At 41.8% G+C, this 25,121-nt stretch overlaps 1 protein-coding gene across 1 annotated transcript; it reads left to right on the plus strand.

The window, feature by feature from the left end:
• Positions 1-545: 545 nt before the first annotated feature.
• WDR86 (WD repeat domain 86) lies at positions 546-22,932 on the plus strand. Its single transcript, XM_050892276.1, has 6 exons — positions 546-743; positions 3,524-3,665; positions 5,190-5,622; positions 15,268-15,403; positions 20,332-20,435; positions 22,482-22,932. The coding sequence occupies exons 1-6, from the start codon at positions 581-583 to the stop codon at positions 22,698-22,700; spliced, it is 1,197 nt and encodes a 398-aa protein (XP_050748233.1). The 5' UTR covers positions 546-580; the 3' UTR covers positions 22,701-22,932.
• Positions 22,933-25,121: the final 2,189 nt, after the last annotated feature.

A 25,121-nucleotide genomic window follows, 5' to 3' on the forward strand; every position in this document is an offset into this window, starting at 1 on the left:
AGGAAGGGCTGGGGGCCGCTGAGGTGATCCTGCGGCGGCCGGGGGAGGGAGCGGGCGGCCACTTGGGGCGTTGGGGGCCGCCTGAGGCTGGGCTTCCCTCTCTCGGAGGCGTCGCCTCTTCAGCGTGCCCCAAGTTAGCCTTGAAATTGCTTAAGAAGCAGCAGCGTGCCGGCAGCTTCAGAGCGGGGCACCAGGTAGCGGTACCGCCGCCGTCCAGGCTGGGTCCTCTCCAAGGGGCATGGACGTGCCCCTGGAGAAGGTGCACCAGCGAGCGTGTGGTTGAAGGGCCATCTTCCACGGTAGGGCTTCGGTTCCTGCACAGAAAGGTGCTCGATAGCTTCAGCACACCCTGACTGAGAAAGGGATGTATCCACGGGGGAGATGAAATGCTTTAACGTGCCCTCCTCTTCCTCCTTTGTGTCCCTGTGCAGGAGTCTGGACTACCCTGCTGATTTTTCAGAGTTGAGGTAATGGCTGAAGTTGGTCGGTGGGAGACGGCTGGAGGCCCAGAGCACGGTCTGGGGGTTGCACAGTGCCTATGATCTGACCTGCAGCCTCTGCCTTCATTGGGACTGCCAGGATGGGGAACAGCGGCTCAGCCGTGAAGGTCTGCACAGATCACCAAGGAGGCATCAACTGGCTGAGCCTGAGCCCAGATGGGCAGCGCCTGCTCACGGGTAGTGAGGATGGCACTGCGCGGCTCTGGAGCACTGCCGACAGCCAGTGCCATGGCCACTTCCAAGGTACAATAGCTTCTTTTCGCCTAGGTTTTGAGTCTAAAGCATGGCACAGGCCACACAACATGTTCTGGTCTCTTTCAGTTCTTGCAGCCTGCCGGGCAGCCAAAATCATGCTTGTTTTTTGAGTATTTGTTACAGTAATGTTAAGCAGAAGCTGTTTCAACCCAAAACAGGTTACCAGCGCTACTGAATGCATGGATCTTTTCATCTCAGGGTGTGGAACATAACAGTCGTTTAACTTATGTCTCTTTCTGGAAGCCCTCTGTTTTACACCCTGATGAAATATTGACTTTTTGTTATTCTCTCTCTCTCTCTTCTTTTTTCTTTTTTTTTTTTTTTTTTTTAATCCTTTTAATCATCTCATTTTCTAGACAATCTTTATTTAGAACCTCTTGACCTAGAAGTCTGGAAAGAAACGTTACTAAATAGGCTATTTTTTTTCCTCACATTTGACACACAGAAATGTTAATTTTTGGGTTTTTTAATTTTAAATTTGCATTTTAAACAAAATTTATTATCCTTGACTAGCATCTCAATAATTGAAAAGAAAAACTCTGTAGAAAGTACAGTCATGCAAGAGTCAGATGTGGACTAAAGATGTTTGTATTCTCACTCACTCATGTTCTTTTCTCTTAATACAGAAAAAAAAAGAAGCTCTTAAATTTGGAATTTCTAGTCCTTTTTTCTTCCAAAGAAGAAATCACATTGCTGTGATTTTTTTTTTTGTTGTTTATTTGTTTGCTTGCTTGTTTTTAACTATGGAGTATTGTCTTTTTTCCCCACATCCTGCCATGGTTCTAGCTCCTGGAAAACTCACTGCATTTGCTTTAGGCTTAGAAATCCCTTTAAACCACTAATTAACTTTTAACTAGAAAGAGAAATGTATTGGATAATATTCAGAATCTGGCCTATGTACTGCTAGTGTTTGGCGTAAACTCTAAAGAAGGCTGGCTAGATGGTTTGTGAACAGTCAGTTGAATCGGATAATTGTATGTATTTTATATTTATGCACGCATACAGTTGTTGTGTAAATTTGTATCATACAAGCTGTAATTACTGATAAACCTGTATCGATAACACAGTTTCAAGCTTCCACCATAGCACAACCAACAGACTTCCATGGTGGCTGCTTTTGACCAGACCAGCACCAGACCTTGTCTGCCACAGGGGGTTTTGGCATCCTTTGTGTGGCTTGAGTATTGTTGATGGTTAAAATCTGACTGACAGACTTCGGTGCAGTAACCAAGATGCTTTTTTGAACTTCTCAGAGCAGGATTACATGATGCTGTGAGAAAAATCCTGGTGGTTGAAACCTGTCCCATTTAAGCTGCTTTGCAAAAAGTTTTCACGAAAATGTGAGGATGGGTATAGTTTTGCTTATAGCCCTGGTGATCTGTTTAATTTTTGACATCTGGTGAATTTGCTTAAGAGGAAACAAGACGTGTGTTTGTAACACGGATTCTGGTTTGCTTTTGAACTACAACAAGGCTTTTGAACTACAAGAGTTGTAGTAAAATCTGTTTTTTGCAGTCAATGAAACGAAGTGTTTTACTGGGCAGTCTGCTTTCCCTTAGTTTTTTTACCATCTCTTTATTCTGCAACATGATTCTGTTTTTCTAATATCTTTGTCTGTCCATCTGTCTCTCTGTAATCACATTTGTCCTTCTTATATTTTTTCTTTTCTCCTCAAAGAATAGTGTTATTTAAATCACAGTAGGGCCCACCAGTTCAACCAAAGTCTGGGGCTCTCATGTGATAGTTACTTAAGAGGGAACAGTTCTGATCTTGAAAGCTTACAGTCTAAATAATTAAAACAGAAGAGTGCAAGACAATACTATCCCAATGATTAGATAGGTGACAATGATTTCACACGAGATCTTGGACAAAGCTGGGACTTGAATCCTAAGGTGATTTTTAAATGCGGTGCATTTAATGATACAGTAGAAAAATGACACATCTTGCTAAGCAACAACAAAAGCTTAAGGTTGTAATATTGATTCCTTTTCGCTAGCATTACCCTGTTTTTCAGCATGAAATTTTGAGAGTAGCAGTTGTGTCTATTTTTATTGTAACTGTAGAATCCCAACATACTCTGAATACTGTATAAATAATTGTGCTCTTACTCTTTCTTTCTGTGTCATTTCCTTAAAGGTATACTGATATTTTGAAAATTGTGGGGTTTATTCATGTTATTAGTCATAATGGGGAAAGTATTGGCTGGCTTTTTACCAGATATGTTTTTTTGTTTGCGTTTCATTCTACTTGGACATTGAAACTAAACTTTCTGGTAAGTCTCATGTCGCTTCCTTTTTTCATAGTTTCATGCTTTAATTTAGGGCTGTTTGTGTCCTCACAATCAACGGGCTGGGTCGAAATGCAGCCTTTTTTTCCTGACTTCAGAAGAAGAAAGCAAAAGCATTTCTTTATTAAAAAAATAAGCCAATTTTTTAGTGGTTTTAAGCTTCAGTAGTCTGAGTTTTATTATACTGATATTAATTTAGCTCATTACGTTTTTATAATACTGTTTGATCTACCTGATAGGTGGAACTGTACTGTTTTACTTTTTCATTTAATCCATATATCAGTGAAGCAGATTTTTCTGCTGTTAATTAAAAATGTGTTTTATACCAGTCCTTAAATGTGAAGAACATGGTGGTGCATTTAAAACTAGAGTTTCAGTCCGTTCGTTTGTTGTATTTTTGTTTTAGTTAAGGTGAAGAGCTGGACTAGTCTGTCCTGCTAGCATGCACAGTGATTGAATTTATTTCCTTTGTTATTCCTAGGACATGAAAGTTACATCACCTTTTGCCACTTAGAAAATGAGGCTGCCTTCACGTGTAGCGCAGATCATACCATTCGAAAGTGGGATGTGATGACAGGTCAGTGCCTGGCCATTTACCGAGGACACACATCAATTGTTAACAGGTTGGTTCCGTGGAGTTCTTCCCTTGTGTTCCTGTAATCTATTACCGCATATATTGTCATTTTACTGCAATTCTCCATTACTACACTAATAAAATGGGTTGTGTAAACCTTTGAGTTCCTGCTACATGTATTCTGTGCTGTAATGATTAGTTTTCCTAGCAACAGTGCTGACACATCCATAGACAGCAGATAGGAGAGAAATGAAAGGCACACAGCAGGGGAATTGAATCCAGGGCTAGGAATGAAATCCCAGAAGAAATTATTCAATTGATAACAGATGCTTCTGATAAATGGATTTAAAAACATCACGTCAAGCCTTTGTGTCAGTAAGAGGGATAAAGTCAGTTTTTTTTCTGGAATTACTATTCCTGTTTGTGCAAATTAAGTTTAATATTAAACTGATTGTGCATGACTGGATTGGCCTGTCAATTTAAAATGCCTCTTAATAGTTGGACTGGATTTAATTAATGACAAATAGAGCAGTCAAAGATTGGTATTCTTTTTTCTTTACATTTCTTTTTTGGTGGGTGGGTGGGTTTTTTTGTTCCTTACTAAGCTCAAAACATACAATGTGTAGCTAGATTCTGTAAATAGTTAAGAAGGCTGGCTCTGTCTGTATTTTGGCACTGGCCTGATTTTTGCTTGAATCAGCAAATGGGAAATGTGTTCCCGATTCGTATGACTTTGTTGCCAGTTTGAAAGGTTCCAGAGGACCAAACTCAGCTGACAAAGAAGACAGGTTATGATGTTCCCTATCTCTGTTTTGGGAATACAAACTGTAGAGATTTTTCTGTTGTTATATGTTTGTGTAGCTACAGCTCATTATTTTGGAGGTACAGTAAGCTGAATTCTTGAGCTGTAATCTCTGATTTGCTCTTCAGTTATGTAATAAGTGGGGTGCTTTTGCTCTACCTTTTTTGAGATCCTGGGCTAAGTGAAATTAGGTGTATATTTTTTTCCTGCACTCTATTTGATGATGGAAAGATGATTGTCTTTGCACACTGTCAGTTACTGTTGAGGTTCCTGGAACGTTTTTTTTTTTTGTAATTTTAATAGGTCAGTTTATAATAATTATTAATAAAGAAATACTAATAAATAATTATCAAGAATGAGTTCTTTCGTTTTTTAAAAAAAAAACCACAGCAAACTCTTAGCTAGTATATGTAACTTCTGAACAGTACATCATAGTGTTGCTGGAAAAGATTTTAGAAAAACACAAATGCCCAAAGTTACAATGCTATAGTGTAAAAATGTCTGCATCAATGTATCTGAATAAGGGGTCTCAATTTTAAAAGTAGAAACAGGGAGGTGTTTGTTTTAAAAAAAAAAAAAAAAGAAAAACCAGCAAAAAAATTTCATAAATAATATGTATTAAACAGTGACGCTGAATTGGGGTTATATATGTTGTGTTCATGCTACTGTTTCTAACTTCAGGGTGCTTGGCATTGAAATTGTGACAAAAAAATGGTAATGTAAAAAGAAAAGAATGATACTGTTCATACATGCAAACGTTATTTTTTGCAGGATCCTGGTTGCCAAAGACTATCTCTTTAGTGGCTCCTATGATAGGACGGCCCGCTGTTGGAGTGTGGACAAGGAGAAACAAATCCAGGAATTCCGGGGCCATCGGAACTGTGTCCTGACTCTAGCTCACTATTCCTCCAGGGATGTTCTTGAAGAAGAGGAGGAGGAAGAGGAGGAGGAGGAGAAAGTGAGCAGAGACCTCCTGGTGACAGGTAGCACAGACTGCACTGTTAAAGTCTGGTGGGTGTCCAGTGGGCGCTGTTACCAGACTCTGCTGGGACACACTGGGGCTGTCTTATGCCTTATACTTGACGCACCAAACAGGGAGCTGTTTTCTGGCAGCACGGATTATACCATTCGAACGTGGAATATTGTCACTGGTGAGCAGCTGAAAGTGTTCAAAGAGCATCAAGGATCAGTAATTTGCCTAGAGGTAAGAACAGAGGCTTCTTCAGGAGCCGTTCGAAGGGGGTATCCATATCCTAACTCATGTGGGTCTCAGTTGTCCTTTCATTCATAAAGAAGCTCTTCCAAGACAGGTTATAAATGGTAAGCTTAAACATTCATGTAATAGCAAAACAGTAGTGCTCTGTGGTCTCGAGACAAATCCTCTTTCCCTAAAACACTTTCTGATATCCTCTTGGCTTCTAGTGGCTATCCTGGTCTAACTTCTAGCTCAGTATCTATTTAAATCCTCCTAGGTCTTGAAACTCATGAGTAGGTTTGCTGGGAGGACTGTTCATCTGAGTAGGATTGTGTACATAGGATTACCAGACTTTGAAGAAAAATAACCTGAGAAAGTAAACAGACACAGGGTCAGGTAACTTAAAAAGAGGAGGGAAAAAAAATTCAGAGTAAACCAGATAACTTAAAAAAAAAAAAAACCCAACCCAAAACCCAACCCAAAATTGTGGGCAAAAGATAATAGGAAAGCATAAAGCTGAAAGAAATCCTACTTTGAAAACCACACAGGCATAATTTGAGAAAAGAAAAGGAGAACAAGATGGCCAAGACAAGAAAACGGGCAAGGGAAATGGAAAAGAGAAGTAGAGTGTGGGAGAGAGAAATCAGGAAATGATGAAGGAGAGAAGGGAAAAAATTTAATGTGACCTGAAAAACTATACCCTGTTTTTCTGTTTGCAGTATTTTTCTGGTGAATGCTGCCGGGTTTGTTAATGTTGCAGAGGAGAGAAGGAGGTTAGGCAGGTGAAGGAAAAGGGGAGCTATCGCACGAGCGCTGGTCCTGTACACTCCATTGTCCACCAGAAAATGCTAATGGTGTATTTAAAGAAGGTATATGATGGTCTGTAACTTAGTTTCAGGTCAGCAAACCTGAAATGTTTATAAATGTATGTGTCTGACTGAAGTTAATGACAATAGTTTTTCTCACTACTCTTGTTTGTGTTTGTCGTCCATAAGTGCTTTTCCTTTACAGAGGCTACAGTATGTATTTTTAATAGCTGTTTAATAAATGTTGCCTTTGTTTCTAAAGAAGGTAGTCACAGCTGACACTAGCAGACTAAAAACCCGATAGTACTGAAGGAATTGTATTTTCCTTCAGTTTTAGAAAGGAAAAAAACCCACACAAAATCATGTTGCCCTGGAGTAATGTTTGTCTTGCTTGGGTAAATTCTCAGTGTTAAAGCTTGTTTTTATGATATTGTGGTAATGTATTTTGAGGATGCTCAAGTAAATCTGTTGCTGTTCTTAGTGTCACGCTATGTTTTGGTGTTTAATTGCAACCCTTCTCCAAGGCACAGATTGGCAACAACAGAGCTTGCTTTAATTTAATTGAGTTCTTGCTAAAATTGTTACACAAAACTGGCTTGACCCTCTCCCAGAAGCCTGGGAAATTCAGTTACACTCTTTGAATGCTCAAGAATGAGCAATGCTTCTCCGCTTGTGAGCAGAGAGTTAAACAATGGTTTTAAACAAACAGAACTTCTTGTAGGGGAGAAGAAAAGCAAAACCAATACATCTATTTGGAAAACCTGAACAATTCAAAGTACACAAGACTACTGCTGCCAAGACTGTTGGCAGCAGTCCTGGCCAAATCTTCTTCTAGCTGTGAGTAACTGGTAGCCCCTCACTTCTCTCATCACCAGTTGATGTTTGAGGCTAGAAGAGTCCAGCTGAGGTACATACTGCCCCCACAGAGAGCATTTGGTTTCTAGGCCTCTAAAACTTATCCCAGCTTAAGCAGTCACTATTGCTGTTGAATAGCTTTAGGCTGTCGATCTTTCCTAATTCCTCCCTCTTCCTTACTGGGTTCAACACTAGCCCTTCTGTTCCACTTGGCTGCCTCTCAGCACAGCCCACATGGTATTTCCATTCTTTTAGAAAGGGGTCAATCACTAGAATCCATACAAAGATGTTACAACAGAAGGGAAACTTCCTGAATAGAGGTGTTTATTTTTTTTAATTTTTGTTTTCTTCTCAAAAGCTCTTGGAGCTTTTTTTGCCTAGGGCTTCTTAGTGACAGTGTTGCAATCTGTGGCGGTGAGTTGGAATAGTATCTTTCAAACTATGGGTCAGGATGGACTTGGAGGTAGTTGTGAGTTGCTCCCAGTAGCCAGCAGACAGTTTTAATTGTTGACAATAGTTCATTTTCTTCAGGGCAGAAGTGAGCTGCTAATTACACCAGATTTTCACTCCCCTGTCCTGGAGGAGCTGAGTTGGTACCAGCAATTAAAGGTAGTTACCTGTTCTCTGGGTGGTATAATGCTTTTGTGGAGAGAATAAAGGGGGAAAAAAAAAGACTTATTTTCATTTTATTTATTCAAATAAAGATCCCTAAGGGAGGGTGACCTTTCGAAAAGTTTGAGAAATGCTCAGTGTGATCTCTCATCCTGGACACAGATCAGGAAAAATTTGGATATTGAGACCATATTTTCCCCAACTTTAAAAAGTACTGTTATTAACAGGAATGCCCCAGGATGTTCTAAACTGCTGCAAATTAGGTCTGGACTGTTCCAGTTGTCTCCCATTATTTTCCAGTAAATACCAATAATGTCGCTGTAGCAGTGAATGGAAATTCCTGGAGCTTCTTGAAGGAGTGTTTCTGGGTAGATAGCCATAAAGCACACCCATGTTTTCCACCTTCTTTCCTGCAGTGCTGGTGTGTGAAAAGCAGAGGGGTGATGCCACAGGCATGTTCAGATTTTGAATGTTCCTCAGTTGCTCTAAGATCCTTTAGGTGGTGTTGCCAGCTAGCATAAGTTAGAGGAGCCTGAAAGCAACTCTAATCTAGCATGGCAGAACAGAAAGCGGTGGTGAACTTTTAGCTTTCCCTTTTCCCCTGTCCTTGGTGGTCCTGGACAGTGGAGTGAAGAGGGTGAGCTGCTCAGATATTCCCCAGGGCTTGTCCTGCTGTCCTGGGGTCAGTCTGTTGAAGGTGATTTACCAGCTGAACTGACTGCATGTGGTCTGCTGTCAAACTAGTTCTGCTGCAGGTACCAGCTCATTCTAGTGCCACTCTTCGCTTCCTTCCGCTATCTAAATTAGACTGACAAAGGTTTTGCCAGGACATTTTCTATCTGCAGTGGGAATCGTGTGCGTGCTAGGTGTTTTGGCAGCCTTGACTACTTCACTGTCACAGTCAGGCAAGGTAACTAGCAGTGGAGCAGCCAGAACTCTTCACTCTATTTCTCCTGCAGTGCATTGATAGCTTGGCAGGCAAGGGACAGCAGCTGTTTTGAGTGCTCCCTCTTCATATAAGAGCCAATGATGAGATTTTATAGGAGGCGATGGGAAAAAGCAAGGGTGGGCTGAGTGTAGTCACACAGCTCATGCTAGTTTTTCCACTTAAAAATTTCAGGCCTGGCTAAAGACCAGTATTTACAATTAATAATCAAACATGCATTTTCATTAACGTGACTGCCTGCAATACGCTGAATAACTCTGACAAATATTTACTTGTGTATGTTTTTCTAAATGTCTCCAAAGTAGTTTTGCAAACTGTTGACAAGGATTGCTTTGTCCTTTGCTGATTGTTCTGCCTCTCAGTATTTATCAAAATTGTGCTGCCAAAAGCTGGCAGAGAGAAACAATCCAGCTTGGAATTTAGCTTGGATCCTATAGCAAACATTCTTGCAAGAAAACTCCTTTCTTGCAAAAGGAGTTTTAAATGAACATGAGTGGGCAAGGACTTGCCTCTGGTTTTCCTGCAAAAGATCCTTTGTTTGGACCATTCCCTTTACTTGCCTTTTAAAGCTGACTAGAAGAGAAGAATGCTTTGAACAAAGCCATTGCCCGAACTCCGTTTATATGCTTAACTGTTGTGATCATGGGGACAGAATTTTTTTCTTGTCATACCAATTAAATTAAGTGCACATATTTTTTGTAATTTGTGTTTGTATTATTTGTTGCATAATTCATCAGAGGATGAAGATGTGAATTAGAGGAGGAATATGAATGTGTACAACACCTGTAGAAAAGAAATATGTTTATAGGACCATTACTTTGCACTGCAGTAAAAAAGCTGAAGAACGTTCTCTAACAGCCAGACCAGAGAGCTCATGCTAGATGGATTCTCAGGAAAAAAACCAATTTCTTGCCCACAGGGAGTTCGTTAGCTCGTTAAAATGAATGTGGTTTGAATGGGATCCTGAAAGTCTAACTCGTCTGAAGGCTTACATAGTTGTACCCTGAGATTGGTCCAAGTTGGTGATTTGTCGCTTAGAAGTGGCTGTGAACAGAAGACCCAGCTGGCAGATTGTAGAGATACTGACCCCCATGTGAAGAATGAGCTGGTAATGGGACATGTGGTTGCTGATGTGAACTCCTCATGAAGTCCCTGGGAGCCAGTCTGACTGCAGGGACCTTCAGAAAAACGATGTGTCCAAATCTGTTTGGAGAGCTGATTGCCTCTCCTTGGATGAGGATTAAATTGTTTCTTATAGCAAAGGTTAATTGGGAGAGCAAAGCCCAGTCTTACAAGGTTGAAATACCTGCTAAAGAGCTCTTTTGCAAATATTTTTGGCATTCATACAGGTAGAAATTGTCTTAAGATGCTGCATATATTCAGTTCAGCCAAGCTTGTGGAGCAATAGGGTTGTGATTGTCTTGAGAGACCAACCCTAGATGTGATTGATTGTTTTTTTTATTCAAACTGTGGTGTGTCTGGGGGCTACAACCAAGGTCAGAGTTGCATAAAACTGGCATTTTTTAATAGTGAAGCTGTAACTACTTCAGCATTTACAACCTGTATTTTGCTACTGCTGTTACTTTGCTACTCACAAGCAGGTCTGACTGAACTTTTTCGTGGAATAGTACATCTCTGGTACTTTGGCGTGAGGTTTAAAACAAATTTGCTCCATTCATGTGTCTCAGTGTTTCATCTGGTTCAAAGCAAAGTCCTTCAGAGTAATGAGGAAAATTAACGGTCCAGAATTATGGATATCAATGCAGTGATTTTTTGCTGTCTGGCTGAGGCTTTAGAACTGGGCATCTGACTGTCATCAGTTTTTTAATTCTTTTGAAGCTACTTGGGTTTGAAATGTCCACTCAGCTTGTCAGTATCTGAGCTGCAAATCTGTTCTGTGTTGTCTGCTCTGCTACAGGTGTCCTTGCCTTGCCATGCTTTTCCTTGTTGGGAGCTTTGTTGGGCAATTAGCCAAAGTGAACGAAGTGCTCAAAAGCCAGGCAAGGAAAATACAGTTTTGAAAATATCACCACTTCTCCAGGCAGTTGCAGATTAGAATATGTAACTGTTTCTACTGATAATTTTCAAACCAAGAGTTGGCAGACTTGGGTATATCTGGAAAAAATCTATTCAATGAAATTTTACATTTTTCTTTCTAAATCATAAGAAAATTAAATTCTTTAATAAGAATAAGACTGGGACCTAGGGAATTGGGTAAAGGTTTGGAGACTTTGGGCAAGAAAAGCCCAATAGTTATGGACCTGGGGACCTAGCCCTCAAGTATTTGCTGAAAATGACTGCTCCTGGATGCCCATACACAAAAATGGGTGCCACTCTTGGCAGCGGGGAGGCTTAGCTCCCACCGAAGCTGCGGCATGATCTCGCATTTTGGTGAAGAAGTCAGTGTACTTTGTCCAGCTCCCAAGAGGGGACAGATCTGCTGAGCCTAACGTGTCAGCAGGGATGTTTAACCCAAGGAACAGCAACATATTGTTTTGCCCAGTAGTCTAACAGAACTGGCAGATCTGGCCTCTGCAGGCTGGGGAGATTTGGACCCATTTGGAGAGTCCCATAACCGCTGGATAGGAGAAGCCAAGCTGGTGTAAGGAGGTTAGCAAGAGTGCGAGAGGGAGAGCCAGCAGAAGGTGACCTAACTAGAAATCAGTGCTTTGGGGACCTGCTTGAAAGTGGGCAGGGGAACTGTGTTACAGTCCCTCTTTCTTGGGCTTTTTAGATAGTCTTCAATACAGTCATGACTTAAGAAAAATGATTACAGGAGCCAAGGACCTGTGCTGCTGGCTGACCCTAGGACCTCCACTGCTTCCACAGCAAACGTGGCTTGCGCCCAGCCAGCATGAGGGCATTTGCACAGTGTGTCCAACCTTTGTGAGCTAGAGCCGAGGCTGCCGGGTCTGCATTGTTGGGGCATAGCCACACCCTTTGGATGCAAACTCTGAAAGAAAGCTCTGGAGTAAAAATACCAATTTGACATGGGTCAGATTGGATTGGTGCCTTTGTCTTGCTCTTCTCAGACAGAATCACATCTGGTTTTCACATACTCTCCTGACCAGTTTCAGGGGTACTGTGCACTGTTGCTTGTCACAGCTGCCCTGAAGCACGTAATGCTTCCTGTGCGTTGTAGGAAGGGGCAGTTGCAACCTGGATCAGCCTCCCAAATCAGGGCTGCACTCTGGGATTTGGGCAGTCAAAAGTTAGGATGCTATAAATTGCAAGTCCTTTTCTGGATGGACTTCAGTTGCATTATATCATGGTTCCCTATCTGTAAAGTAGGGAAGGTATTTATTTTATATTACACAGAGTGTGGGGCCTGCTTGTAAGGTGCTTTGGCTAGGGGAACAGTATGTGATGATTATTATTATTTTGATTAAATATAGATATCTGAAGTGTTGTAGCTTAGGCTGGAGTTGTAAACTAGACCTATCTTTAGCCAAGTGAAGGAGGAGTCATCTCACCTGAATTGATATAGATGGCTACAGCTGAGAAGGTTGTCCTTGTCAGGGGGCAGAAATAGCAAGGTTTAAGGCATGATCTGTTTCAGACATCTGCTTCAGGATGAGACGAATTTTGCCCTAGACTGCAGTGACTATAAGGGGACTATCTTAGCTATAGATAACTGCATCAATTTAGATGAGATGATGCCTGCATCATCACTAAAGGCAGATCTGATTTGCAGCTTCAACCTGAGGTGATAGCTCTCGATGACTTTCTCCACTAATAACTATTTTGTGCTCTGTGTTTTAAAAATACCATGGAAATGAGAGGCTGTGTGACAGTCAGAGCCTGTACTGGGTTTTGCTGTTGGCTGTACTGCAGGCTTAGTCTGTGGCATCCGATAGGTTAACCTGTTAGTATTACTGTTTCCATGCAAGGCTGAGAATCCTTTGCTACTGTGCTCACCTGCTTAAACTGGTGAGGGGGAGGAAGGTGCATAAAAGTATGTCATGGGGCAGCACAGAGGCTTTGAATTTAATGAAGGTGGTTGGTGTGCCGGCCATCTTGCTGGATGTCTGACTGGGCATCGGAAGCTTTTATGGCTCTTACGATCCTGGTGCTATGAATTACCCGAGTAAGCCCACGTCATTTAACACATTTTTATATCTTGCAAATTAGCAAATCCAGGCAAGTTGCAGCTTTTCTGTTTCACTTCAGCATTTATACACCCACTTGAATGTAGAAACGAAGCAGCATAACCTAATGTACCATTAATGCAGAGTGGCATTTACCTGCAGGAGGTTATAACTTGGTGTTTTCCCTTGTTCAGTGGGTAGGTTGATGCTTCTAGCGAGATGTCTGAAAAAGAAATGCAATTACTTGGCCAAGAACAACGCAGCAGGATCTCAACTCAAAGCATCCTCTTCCATTTAGCAGGTGCAATGTGACAATGGTCTTCATGCCCATTCAGGTTGAGCCTGGAAATTAAAAGTCAGGTTACCTTCTTCAGGCTAACTGTATAGCTCTCAGTTTTTGTTAGTGCTGCTGGTCATTCCTTCTCTTTCCTTATTGAGATGTAGTATTAATGCCATTGCTAAAACAGCTTGAAAGTAATAGGATGTGACATTTCAAAGTACTGCTGGCTTTTAACAGTGGTATGTGTTTTACAAGCTCCTGATGTTTAGCTATGAAAACTGTCCCATGGGCCAAGTTCTGCTGGTAGGAAGTGTGGCATGCACTGCTCCAACTGGGCTGGTGAGAGCCACGTCCAGTGATGATCTTGGTCTGCCTGCATACATTTCTTACATGGATTAGCGTAGTCCCATCACTGTAGTGCTTTGTATCTTAAAATACCTTGTGTTTCATGTTGTTGCAACACAGCGCAAATTTTTTTGCACAAAGCTCGCTTATGATGCCTTTTGGGAATGGGGTGATTCCTTTTTGGAATGGAAGATGTGGAGATGGGAGATGTGAAAGATGTGATCTCTTTTGTGGAGATGGGCGAGCACAAAAAACATTCCAACCTTACAGATACAGAGTGTGCAAAGAGTGGGGACCAAAGAGTGGGGACCGAAGGTGTATAATAATCTAAGGTGGTGGAAGAACCAGACCCTTAAAAGTGACCTAACAGCAAGACCCATGTCAAGCTGATTTGTCATTTGTTCTGCAGTTGGTTTCCTGGAGGGATCTGAGAAGCGTAAGGGGTTAGTGCTCTGCTGGTCATTTGAACCTTCTGATCTGTGTGTCTGGAGGGCTAACAAGGTGTCATTACTCCTTATGCAAATTCTGTTTCTTTGCGGGGGTCAGGGTTCTTCCTCCTGTCTCTCCATCCTTTTGATACAGAGATTGCTGCAAGTCCATGAAACTTACCTCGAACTACAGCCCGTGGATTGCTGTGAAAGCGTGTGATGCCTGGCTGCCTCCATTACACTGCCTTCAGATGGCAGGTCTTGGGCCAGTTCTCTGCTTGGAGGAGTATGCAATCAGATCTGTACGTAATGATGGCTGTTAAAACCTTTAGTTTGTTTTCGTTAGATGGACGTAGAATGCAAGATTTTTCTCTGCACTGTGGAGAGTTTCCCTGCTGAGCTGCCAGGCTTTGGATAGTTTGTTACTGTGTACTGGCTAGTTTTATAGTCTTGCACAGATCAGTTATTTTCTCTCTGTCTTGGTTTCCCAACTGCAGTCCTCCCTTTTGTCATTCTCTGTCATGTCTGTGTGGAGTAAAAACCAACCTCCACCATTAGTGAGTTCACACAATGTGCAGGGTGACTAGTGTAATGAGGCACCGTTCTTTGGGATTTATAGGCAGAGTTGCTCTAAACACACAGCAGAAGACAATCTGATTGAAGATGTTTAAAAACCTATGTAAGGATGGTTATTTATTTAATCATTCGATAACACAGTCTAAAAAGACTTGCGGAAACGCAGATGCAAAATAGTTTCAAGGAAGAGTTAATGTTTCCAAATACTGACCTTGTGCAGCGTAATCATGTTAAACCCTGGTTTATGTTGTGCAGGATTTTATTTTTGATTTACTTTTTTTTTGTTACTCAAAATTGTTCTGAAATTTTTGTTGTAATTAAAACTTAGAATCTGATAAGAGTTCTTGTCAAATACGCTTTGCAGAAACTACACTGCAGGGTTTTTTTTGAGGCTATATTAATGTAACTAATTATGGAAGTAGGGTTAGCATTGTTAAGCTCACTGTGTCTTGCCTGCTTGCACCAGCAGATGGGCTAAGTTTTTTATCTTCTGAAATGTGGGAGCTGTTTTTAAGGCCCAGAAGTCAATGGGAGATGCGATCGTGAAGAATGCAAGGTTGGTTTTGTTCACCATCCCTCTGTTTCAAAGGTTTAGTTGTTGCTTTTTGTAACAGACTGTTGAGTTGGAAACCGTGACTTCGGATGAGTCACTTCAGTGCAGTTCTTTCACGAACGTGCCTGAGAGACTATTGCTGATGTTTCTTTCTCTTTCCTTCAGCTAGTGAATCGGCACTTGTATTCAGGAAGCGCGGACAGGACAGTGAAGTGCTGGTTAGTAGACACTGGGGAGCGAATCCAAACGTACAAGGCTCACAAACACAGCGTTAGCACTTTGAAATACCACGCTGGGATCTGTAAGTTGCCTTTCCTATGTTCAGCAATCCTCTGTCTCCTTTTCGATGTTTGTCTTTGATCAAAGATTGTTAGTAGAGAATACTGTAATTTTGAAGGCTTGTGAAATTGTCACTTTTTTCAACTCCAGCATGTTTATGTTCAGTATCAGACTTCGCTGCCCTACTCCATGTGGGAAGTTTAGATCTTCCCTCCATTTTCCACCTCCCTCTTCTGGCAAATGAAGAGGAAGTTGCTTTATTTCTGTTACCAAGGGAAGTGGCTTAAATCCTGAGCTGTCTGTGGGTTGTTTGTATAGCCGTGGTTTAACCTCGCTAGTCTGATGTCCGTCAGTCTGCTTCTGCTCCGTACTCGGGGACGGCAAGTGCTGCTGCTGGATATGCAGGCCTGTGCCTCCCTCTGCTACCTTGTAGGTACTGTGTAATGTGATTCTGGTTTAGGGCAGTCCATCTCAGATGTTCACTGCTTCTTTCTAACAGGCTTCCTGTTCAGACTCTGACCATCTCCTAGACTCATCTTCCACAAGATCTTTTCCCTTTATCTGTCCCCTTTTATGTATTTGTTCCCCAAACCATCTGTCTGCAGTAGCCAAGCATGGCTTGCCTTACTAATGCTCGGGACCCGGTTCCCCTACGCTCAGTACTCCTGTTAATATAGTGGTATCTGTACATAACTGTCTACTGTTGACATAACAGTATATTCTGACCATGAAACCTCCCTCTTTAAATCCCTCTCTTGGCTGGCTTTCCTTCTGCACGTCATCTATCCATTTCTGGTTTTGGGTTGCAAGACTGCACCTCTGTTTTTATCAGCCTGAACCTCTCTGTGTGTTATCCTGGTCTTATCCTGCCACTGATGTTAGACCTGATGTGTCTTCATTTGCTTCCCAAGCAAGTATTTCTCTCCTTCAGGGTAACCATGATGGCAATGCCTGTCTTAAGCTAATCTAGAAATTTGCAATGCTTTTCTGATTTCGATTTCTGTACTTCAGCTATGAAGCGAACATGTAACACCAAATGAATGGTTGCTATTTGGGCCTTGATATCTCTTTTGGCAGATCATCAGTGTAATGGTGATAAATGGCTGACAAATGCAAAATGGTACACATTAGAGGAGATTCGTACCTGCACAGGCAGATTACAGTTTAATGGCGGTTGTCTAGCACCATGCTTGACGTGGCTGACTGACCACATTTATAACCCAGTAACTGAATTGATTTCTTAATTATGTTTGGAAATTTAACGTGTAACCAAGCCCATAGGTAGATTTTGATTTTAATCAGGAAGCCTTTTTTTGGTCTTCCTTTCAGCAATAGACTCACAGCACTACTTTTCTCCATTAAAATAGTTAATTTATGGTTAATTTCAGCTCTCCTCACCTATATTGCAGAACTACCCCACTCTCCCCTACCTGCAGGTTATAATTTCTGCTGATTTCAGCTTTTGCAGTTGTTAGATGGCTGAAATGGAAGGGGAAAGGGTCTGAGCTTACGCTGCACCCTGAAGTTGTTATTGCTCAAAGGTGCAGGCTGTAGGGCAGGGGAAATGAACCAGAAATTTTAATCCAGGATGAACACTGGCAAACAAAATACTGATTATTTTTTTTGTGCATGTGCGTGTGTGCGTGCGTGCGCGCGCGCGTGTTTCCCCCCTTTTAATTATAAAGACACAAAACAAAACACTGCATTCATCAAGACTACCCAAAGGCAAGATAACTGTGCTAAGCTGATATTGGCTGGATCCAGTGAGGAATCTTCATGTCAGGGTGGGAGATGGAGAGACTGTCTCCTTCATTAATGAGACCTCCAGAGCTGCGTTTTTTCAGTGTTGATCCTGCTTTTCATGCAACCAGTATAGACTTGACCAGGCTCTCTAAAACCATCATAAAGAAAGTTTAGGCTCAAACAAAAGTTTCATTATCTGATGCCACCCCCATCAGCTCTGCAGCTTTCTCTCTCTTCCCCCTCATCCTACCACCCTGTCCCTGCCATACACACACATTATTTTTCCATAACACTCTTTTTTTCTTAAAATGCAGGCAATATTGCTGCATTTAGTCAGACCTGTGAAGAACATCCTGATAGTGTGATACAAGTGTTCACAGAGTTATTTAAGATCTCATTTTAAATCAAATGCAAAAATACTAAAAGTGTCAAACAGGGAGAATTGAATTGAATTGTTCCACTTGAAGGGTAGAAAAAATGTCATGGAAAAATATTAGGGACTTGTTTGAATAGAATTTAGATGCATTTTAATTCTTGAAAGAGGAAATTTCCCCTTAAAAATTAATTTATATACTATGATTGCTTGCATTATTGTAATACATTGATCACTTATTTACATAGTATCTAATAGTTTTGTTTCAATTAGAATTACAAAGACATGTTCACTGTATACCAAATGTTGGAGCTAGTGCAGCTTAAAATTCTAGCTGTTCACCTGGGACAGATCAGCACTGTGTGTCCGTTCTCTGTCTTTCAAAAATGTGGAGAAAATACTTCAATATAAGTGATGTTTATTATGGTTTATGTTGCATTTGCACCAGCGCAAGAACATGGAAGGAATCTCAGCTGAGAAGCGGTAACTTTCTGTTAGAAGATCTTAATTCTGTTGCTTGCTATCTGATCAGTACCCAAAGGCTTGTTCCCCAAACTGTTTACGGTCTAAATAAGAAAATATAGTAGAAGAATGAGAGGAAAAATATATGTGTGTTTCCAAAATGGCTTTATAGTGTACAGGGAGTCCAGACAGATCTGAGAACTGAGCTTTAAATCATCAGAATGTGTTTCTAGTGGCTTTCCTCAGTCTGCTTGTGTAATTAATAGCATGGGGAATATTAAAGCTGGTTCTCAATCTAATTTATTTAATGATATTGTGTTGGCTATTTCTTTCCTACAGTATGTGCACGGTCATTTAAAATTTAATGCGGTTTATATTTTTTCATGTTGCAAAAACTCCAAGAGAACATTTAAAACCTGTTCTCCCTCCCAAGGGTCTAGGAAATTTAAGTAAAAAATAAAAATGAATTGTTGATTTTATGTTTTTGTTGTTTGTTTGTTTCACAGGTGGTTTATATAAGCATATTTAAATGCTAAATCTGGGTTAGATCAACAGCTCTCCTTTGAAACTCAGAGGTGCAAAGAGACTTCCTAAATCTAGAGTGACAGTTCAAAAGACATAAAGGATGTCTGTCAAAAGCAAAATCCTGATAGTGATAGCTGAAGTAAACTGACAGCTGCATAGTGAAAACAGCTCTTAATTGGTTCCTACTCTCTGCATGTGTGTAATAGTATTAAGTGATTTCCATTCACTGGAAAAAAAATCTGTACCTTGTTCCCTGCTTTACATCATTGTTACTCATTTGCAGAATGGGACGCCATGCTTTTTCAGGATTGTGTTGGCAATTGAATTTATAGTGGCCCATATAAAATGACATTGATTTTCCACATCCAGATGTTTCTTGAGGGTATACCCAGGAAGTACCCAGCCTCCTGCTGTTTAATTTGAAGTTGGAAAGCTGATGGCAGTAGGTAGCCTGTTCTCTTGTCTCTTGTTGTAGTCCTGAATTTACTGCTGTGATAATTTCTTCACCTCTCTTTAGGAATCCGGTGCCTGACTTCTCCCAAAAGATAAGGAATCTGTTGTCTTCAGGCACTTCAGTTTTGTAAAAATCTTTCCATGTTAGTGGCTTTTGCAATTAGACATGAAATGCAGGGACCAGTGAATATATTGCTTTTTGCAGTTCTGAAATATTTATCTCTAGATAAACTTGAGGAGTTTGGGATAAGTGAAGGAAAGTGAGTGTTTATGAAGACAGTTTGTAACCCTTAAAGCACACAAATGTGCTCCTTTTTTGGCATATTGCTAAGTATAAAATCTAAATATTAAACACTGCCTTACAGTTTCCGGATTCAGCAGTTCTGGGGATCTGATGTGAAGATCCTGAAGTGTTGAGAAATTGTTCTTCGAACATGTTAAGATACCCTAAGGAAACCTGATGAACAGCCAAAATCCCTGGTCATGCTTAATTTACTTAACCGCCGCCCTCCACCCCTTGTAGCACGTGCACAATATAGCACATCATAGAATACAAGAGTTATAGCCAAAACCCTCAAATAATTCTGTGCCGTACTGAAATAGAGATTATAGCCTGGGCCTTGAATCACTTAAAGGCTCTACTGCTTGCAAAGATCCTAAGCTACAGGATTTAGCTGAAGAAATCTACCACACTGAAAGAATTTATAAGGCTTCTTTGTAAAGCTGCCTACACATGCCACTCACCTCTGAGGACAGAAGATTTAACTGTGGTATTTCAACAGAGACGGCCCTACCTACTGATAGTAAGCTTACGGTTGAAAATGTGGGGAAGAAAAGGGTACGTTTTAATGAAGCTAAGGCCAGATTCATGTTACGAGTATGAGAGGTGGTAACGCTGTTACTGTGGTTTGCAGCTCCACTGTACAGATGCTTCTGCTGCAGCAGCAGTGATGAAGATACTGTAGTACTGAATGGAAACCTGGAAATAACTATGGTAAAACAAATGGAAGGCTTAGTGGAAATCCTTAAAACCAGACTTGAGATAAATTGCCTGCTTAGAATTATTGAGGCGTGTTTAGGCAGGGAAATACATGTGGAAGAGAAGAGCAGAAATAGATATTTGAAGTGTGTGTAGAGTGAAATGCTGATCCATGTAGGAACTTCAGGCTTAAGACAGTTCAGTGTTTTGAAAAATATGAATGAAAACAAGCATGCTGGGGTCAGCGAAATGAAAATGATCTGAACTTGCCATAACTGTGAAGAGAATCAAGCCTAAGAATCGTACGTCATGCTCCTTTGTGAACTAGTTTTAGGTACATTTTGAACTTGCATGAACTGACCGTATGTGGCTGCTCACATCTGGCCATGTGCTATGCTGTGTGGTTGCGTTGCAGTGTTCACAGGAAGTGGTGATGCCTGCGCAAGAGCTTTCAATTCCAAGAGTGGTGTCCTGCAGAAGATCTTTCGAGGGCACAAGTTCATCATCAACTGCATCCAGGTCAGGAAGGGGTTTCTTTGCTGGGATTTCTCACTTCTGATTGCTCCCTCATCTGTTTTGTGGGAATTGGTGTGGCTAGCTGTTCTGTGTGTCTTGGGTTGGATGTTGTTCTAGGGTAAGACAAAAAGTAACAGACTTGAATATTCCTTTTGTAATTTTAGACGAACTCTATAATAATAAGGATAAGTGAAACCACAGAACGAGTCCCCAGAGACAGTCTTACGTCTGTGATTGGAGGTTCTTCAGGTCAGGTTAGACAAGCAACCATAAGAAATGAGATTGATGTAACTGATCCTGTGTAGGGGCAGGGAATGGACTCCGACCTCATGAGACCCCTTCCATTACAAGACACTGATGATAAGTGTTTGCAGTGCTCTAGGGGGAAAAGAAGTTTCTGCCTTATCCAAGCAGAATAATATTATCCCCCTAATCCCCTGGACATGGTATCCCTCAGCAGTCTAGCAACTGCTTACCGTCCTTTCTGATCTTAGTGAAGAGCTAGTGGTGACTTCCATGTGCTACACTGTATATAAACGTTTATATAAAATATTGCCATCAGGATCTATTTTTCTGAAAGTATAAAGATGACAAAGCAGCTCTGCATTGCTGTCTGACCCGCATCTTACCAGACAAATGGAAGAGTCTCTGCCACTGGCTTAAAAATTTTCTAAAAGTTAATTAAGTGCCTGAAAAGTTGCTTGCATATTGTCTAGGCTCAAGTGATACTGGCATTTAAAAGTTAAAAGGGGAGGAATTAGTAATCCTTGGTGGCAATGCAAAGACCAGTATCATGGAAGGCATCCTGGGGAAAAAGTTTGAATCCTTGGATGCTTTGTGCATTTAAGAATCCACATCTCCCTGCATCAGGATCTCAGTAAAAGCTGCGGGCAGGATGAGGATTTTGATTAAGAACGTGAGACACTGTAAGTATTTCTGGCAGGCTGACAGTTGAAAGAAAAAAGAGAGGAGATAAAATTCCTTTTGGAGTTGATCCCAAGCATACAGAGTTGTAAATATGGTTGTCTTTTGCATAGTTTTCTGAATTAGCAAGTGGCTAGTTGGTCTTAAACTGCAAACTCTTGGGTATTGAGCAATTGGTTGTGTAGCAGACGGTCACATGGATGTATTTGGGTGATAACTGATATAATCACTCTGGGCAGCCCTAAATATTGACAAGACCAAAGCTTGGCTTTGTATTTTTTTTTTTTGTAATTTCACTTCCAAGTGTACAGGGCAAAAACTCCTGGGAAGAGAGAGGACTGAGAAGTGGCGACCTTAATATGATCTTAAGTATATTAATGAGGGATGAGGGGGCTGTGGTGGTGTGGTGCTTGTGTGGCGCCTCGTGCCGACGTAAGCCAGACTGCCGGTGGGGTGCTTGCTGTCACGGCCCGCCTCTGGAGACTGCGAGTGCCCGTGGCGGACAGACTGACGCAGGAAGGGGAAGATGATCAAGACCGATGGCTGGCTTCTAGGGCGGGGTGAGGACAATTGGAAACATTACCAACAGCAGCAAACATTTCATTAAATGAAACTACAGGAGGGAATCAAGGTTAAATTACTGCAGGTTTGGAAGAACAGCAAATTTTGAAGGAGGAATTGTACCTATCACTTACTGCAAAGGAAGAAGGGAAGTGAGAAGGAAGGCATTCCTGAACACCCCCCACTGCCCACTGATGCCGATTTTGGTGCCTCCTTAAGCTTCATCTTCAAAACCAGCAGTCTGAAACCAGCACAGAAATTCCCAGCTACAGCCTACTTTGGCATTGAGTTTAGTTCCCCATTGCTTTTCTAGTGGGTTTAGGTTATAAATAACTCCTGCTGTTTATATTTTATGGCTCTGTGAAGTGGCTGAGAAATGAGTCCTGACTTGGTAATGTCTCATCCCACTTCAGCAGCTTTTGTGATAATTTATACTGGCTCTTGCAATGAGCTATCAGGCCTTAAGTGTTAGGATCAAGCTGTGTTTGCTCTGATTTTTGACAGTTTGATTGTGCCGATTCTGAGCTGTACGGTTTGGTATTAACTGTGACCCTGTTGTTCCAGATCCACAACGAGTTGCTCTACACAGCTTCCCACGACGGCACACTAAGGATTTGGGACATCCGGGGGATATGCAAGAGAAATAAGCGGCGTTTGAAGAAGGAGAGGTCTGCCCAGGGCAGGAGCTCTCAGAAGGGAAGTCTGTCTCGTCTCTTCAACAATAAAGTAGGCTGTATGGTACAGCAAGAAAATGGGGAACATGAGGCCGTTGAACTAATGTGACTGTCCAGAACAGACTTTCCATCAGTGACCAAAGCTGAACCTTTTGTTTTCTGCACCACTGTGTCCGTGTAAACCAGAACTTGGAAAGAGATGGGAAACGGCTTTGCTTGAACCTCTGTTTCAGGAGCCAGGATTCTCTGTGACTGTCAGATGGACTCAAGTCAGATATTGTCACTGGAGATCACTCTCAGCTGAGCAGTACTGGGATCAGGAGGGACTGCAGTGTGGTTCAGGTGATGTACGTGTGTGTGTGTGTGTGTGTGTGTGTAATTAGGAATGTTACTTACTTGTAAGTAAACTGCTTGTTTTCAATTCCCTCTGGCACAGAGGTGTTGCACACTTCTGCCTGTTTAGTATCTAATGAGAAATGTTTTCTCCTGTTCTGTTGCCCGCTCACATGCCCTCTGTTTGGCTGAACGTAGAAATGAAAGGTGCCCTGCAGGTAACTACGAATTGAATTTTCACAGCTGACCTTTGGGTTAGTTTTTTGCTGATTAGACCAACTGACACAGGATCGTATGGCTCAGCAGGAGGAGTTTAAAGCAGACGGGACACCTCTCTAGGAAGTTGGGAGTAGTAGTACAGAAATTATTATTTTTTTTTTTTTAAACAAAACATAAGCTAGAGAACAAGCTAAACCTCAGACCTTTTGTTCCAAGATCAGCTGTTTGCCAAGGCACAGCAGTTGTCCTCCTCCCAACAACCTAGCAGTTTTTTTTTTTTTTACCTTTTATGATCTCACACTTAGCAAAAGGAAGCATCAGTGGCCTCACATATGTCTTCTGTGCGTTGCCAGGGGTGCGTGCTTCCAGCCGCCCGCTTACCCCAGGCATGGTTCCCGAGATGGGAAGCTGCTGATGGGCTCCTCTGAGGGGCCTCATCTCGCACAGCAGGAGTCGGAAGCTGTTCAGTAGGCACCAGGTCTATGATGGTGACTGCAACGCCTCTGGGCAGCCTGGCCCACTGCTTGACTGTCCTTGTGGGGGAAAGGTTTTCCGTATATCCACTGGGAATGTCGAGTTGTGTTTTTCTTCAGGGGAGGGGAGAGCGAAATGGGAAGATTTATTGGGTGCTCTAGATTTGTTATCTTTTCTCCTTACGAGGCTATGTCTGGCCTTGGTTTGCTAGGTTGTTAGTAGCATCGGATAAGCAGTCAAACTCAAGAGAAGTTCTCCCAGTCTTTTTCCAGGTTCATCCCTCTCTGATAACCACTGAGCCATGAATAAACAAGGGTTCTTATATTTTTCTATTTGCAGATATAACTCTTTGTAGAACCAGTACAAAAATATCTAACCACATGTTTTTATTTTTATGGCTTTATTTATTCTGTGCTACAGCAAGATAAAAATGCTGTAATCCTTTTTTAGGATGGACTAATAAACATGTGGCATCTACGGACAACTGTCTAGTTTTTATTTTCTTCTCATTTAGAGGGGATTTGGCTGGCTGCAGATGCATAAGTTAAGAATGGATGGAATATGGACAAAAAATATATATATATACTTTTTGGGAACATTTGGAAACCCCCACTGCTGGAGCTGGAGTCAGGCGTGCCACGGAGCTGTCCTGCCTCCCCCCAGTCACCAGACTGCCAGAGCTCAGTTTCCCTAGTCAAGGGAAGGAGTGACCAGCCACAAACCACAGCCCAGTCTTAAGGAAAAGTGCAGACGACGAAGTGCCACGTGCGCTGGCTCAGCACTCACTGCGGTGGCACCAAAGACCCCTACTCTGAAACCGTAACACTGCATCCTTGGGTCGGGCCTGTCAGTGCTGCTACATACCCTGCTTGCCTCTCCTAATGAGCAGCTTTGTTAGCTCTTACCTGGCAGGTTTCCGCATCTAGCAGGCAACAGCATTTTAATTATGTTAAATGCCTACACCAAGAGAGACTAATTTGGGAGGTCAGCTGCCTAGTGTAGACCTAATTCTGCTGTAAACCTCTTGGTCTGGTCATTGTAGCTCAGTACTGGCCCTGTGAGACATTTTTATGAGATGGTGGCTCCTGGTTGCTGGGCTGATGGCTCGCTATGCAGCTCATTTTGTCTTATTTTGCTTATGAGGTCAATGCGAAGTAGGAGGCCTTTAGCAGAGATGGACAGAGTTGCACAGATGGTCTGGGCTATACTTTTTGTTTAAAACTTTGCACACACAGTATGTTAGACACAAGAGCTTATCTGGCCATACGGCAGTTGCCCATGGAATTAGCAAATGGATTTAATAGACATAGATCTCATAAACAGTGGAATTAATGAGTCATTACCACTTCTGGCTGTTGCTAAGTATATCACAGTGTCTTCAAATACTGGTCAAAATTAACAAAACTTCTAGCCAATGCCTCCTGCCCTGCTGATCACTTAAAACTGCACGCACAGTTACTCAGGGGTGGCGCTGGCAGAATTACATCACTGAGGAATGGCTTCT

Source organism: Gymnogyps californianus, chromosome 2, assembly GCF_018139145.2.
Source record: "Gymnogyps californianus isolate 813 chromosome 2, ASM1813914v2, whole genome shotgun sequence".
In the NCBI taxonomy this organism is placed as follows: domain Eukaryota; kingdom Metazoa; phylum Chordata; class Aves; order Accipitriformes; family Cathartidae; genus Gymnogyps; species Gymnogyps californianus.

Coding starts and splice junctions, on each gene's coding strand:
- WDR86 (XM_050892276.1), top strand. CDS start 581: ATGGGGAACAGCGGCTCAGCCGTGAAGGTCTGCACAGATCACCAAGGA. Junction 3,666..5,189: donor CACACATCAATTGTTAACAG/GTTGGTTCCGTG, acceptor TATTTTTTGCAG/GATCCTGGTTGCCAAAGACT. Junction 20,436..22,481: donor TCATCATCAACTGCATCCAG/GTCAGGAAGGGG, acceptor CTGTTGTTCCAG/ATCCACAACGAGTTGCTCTA.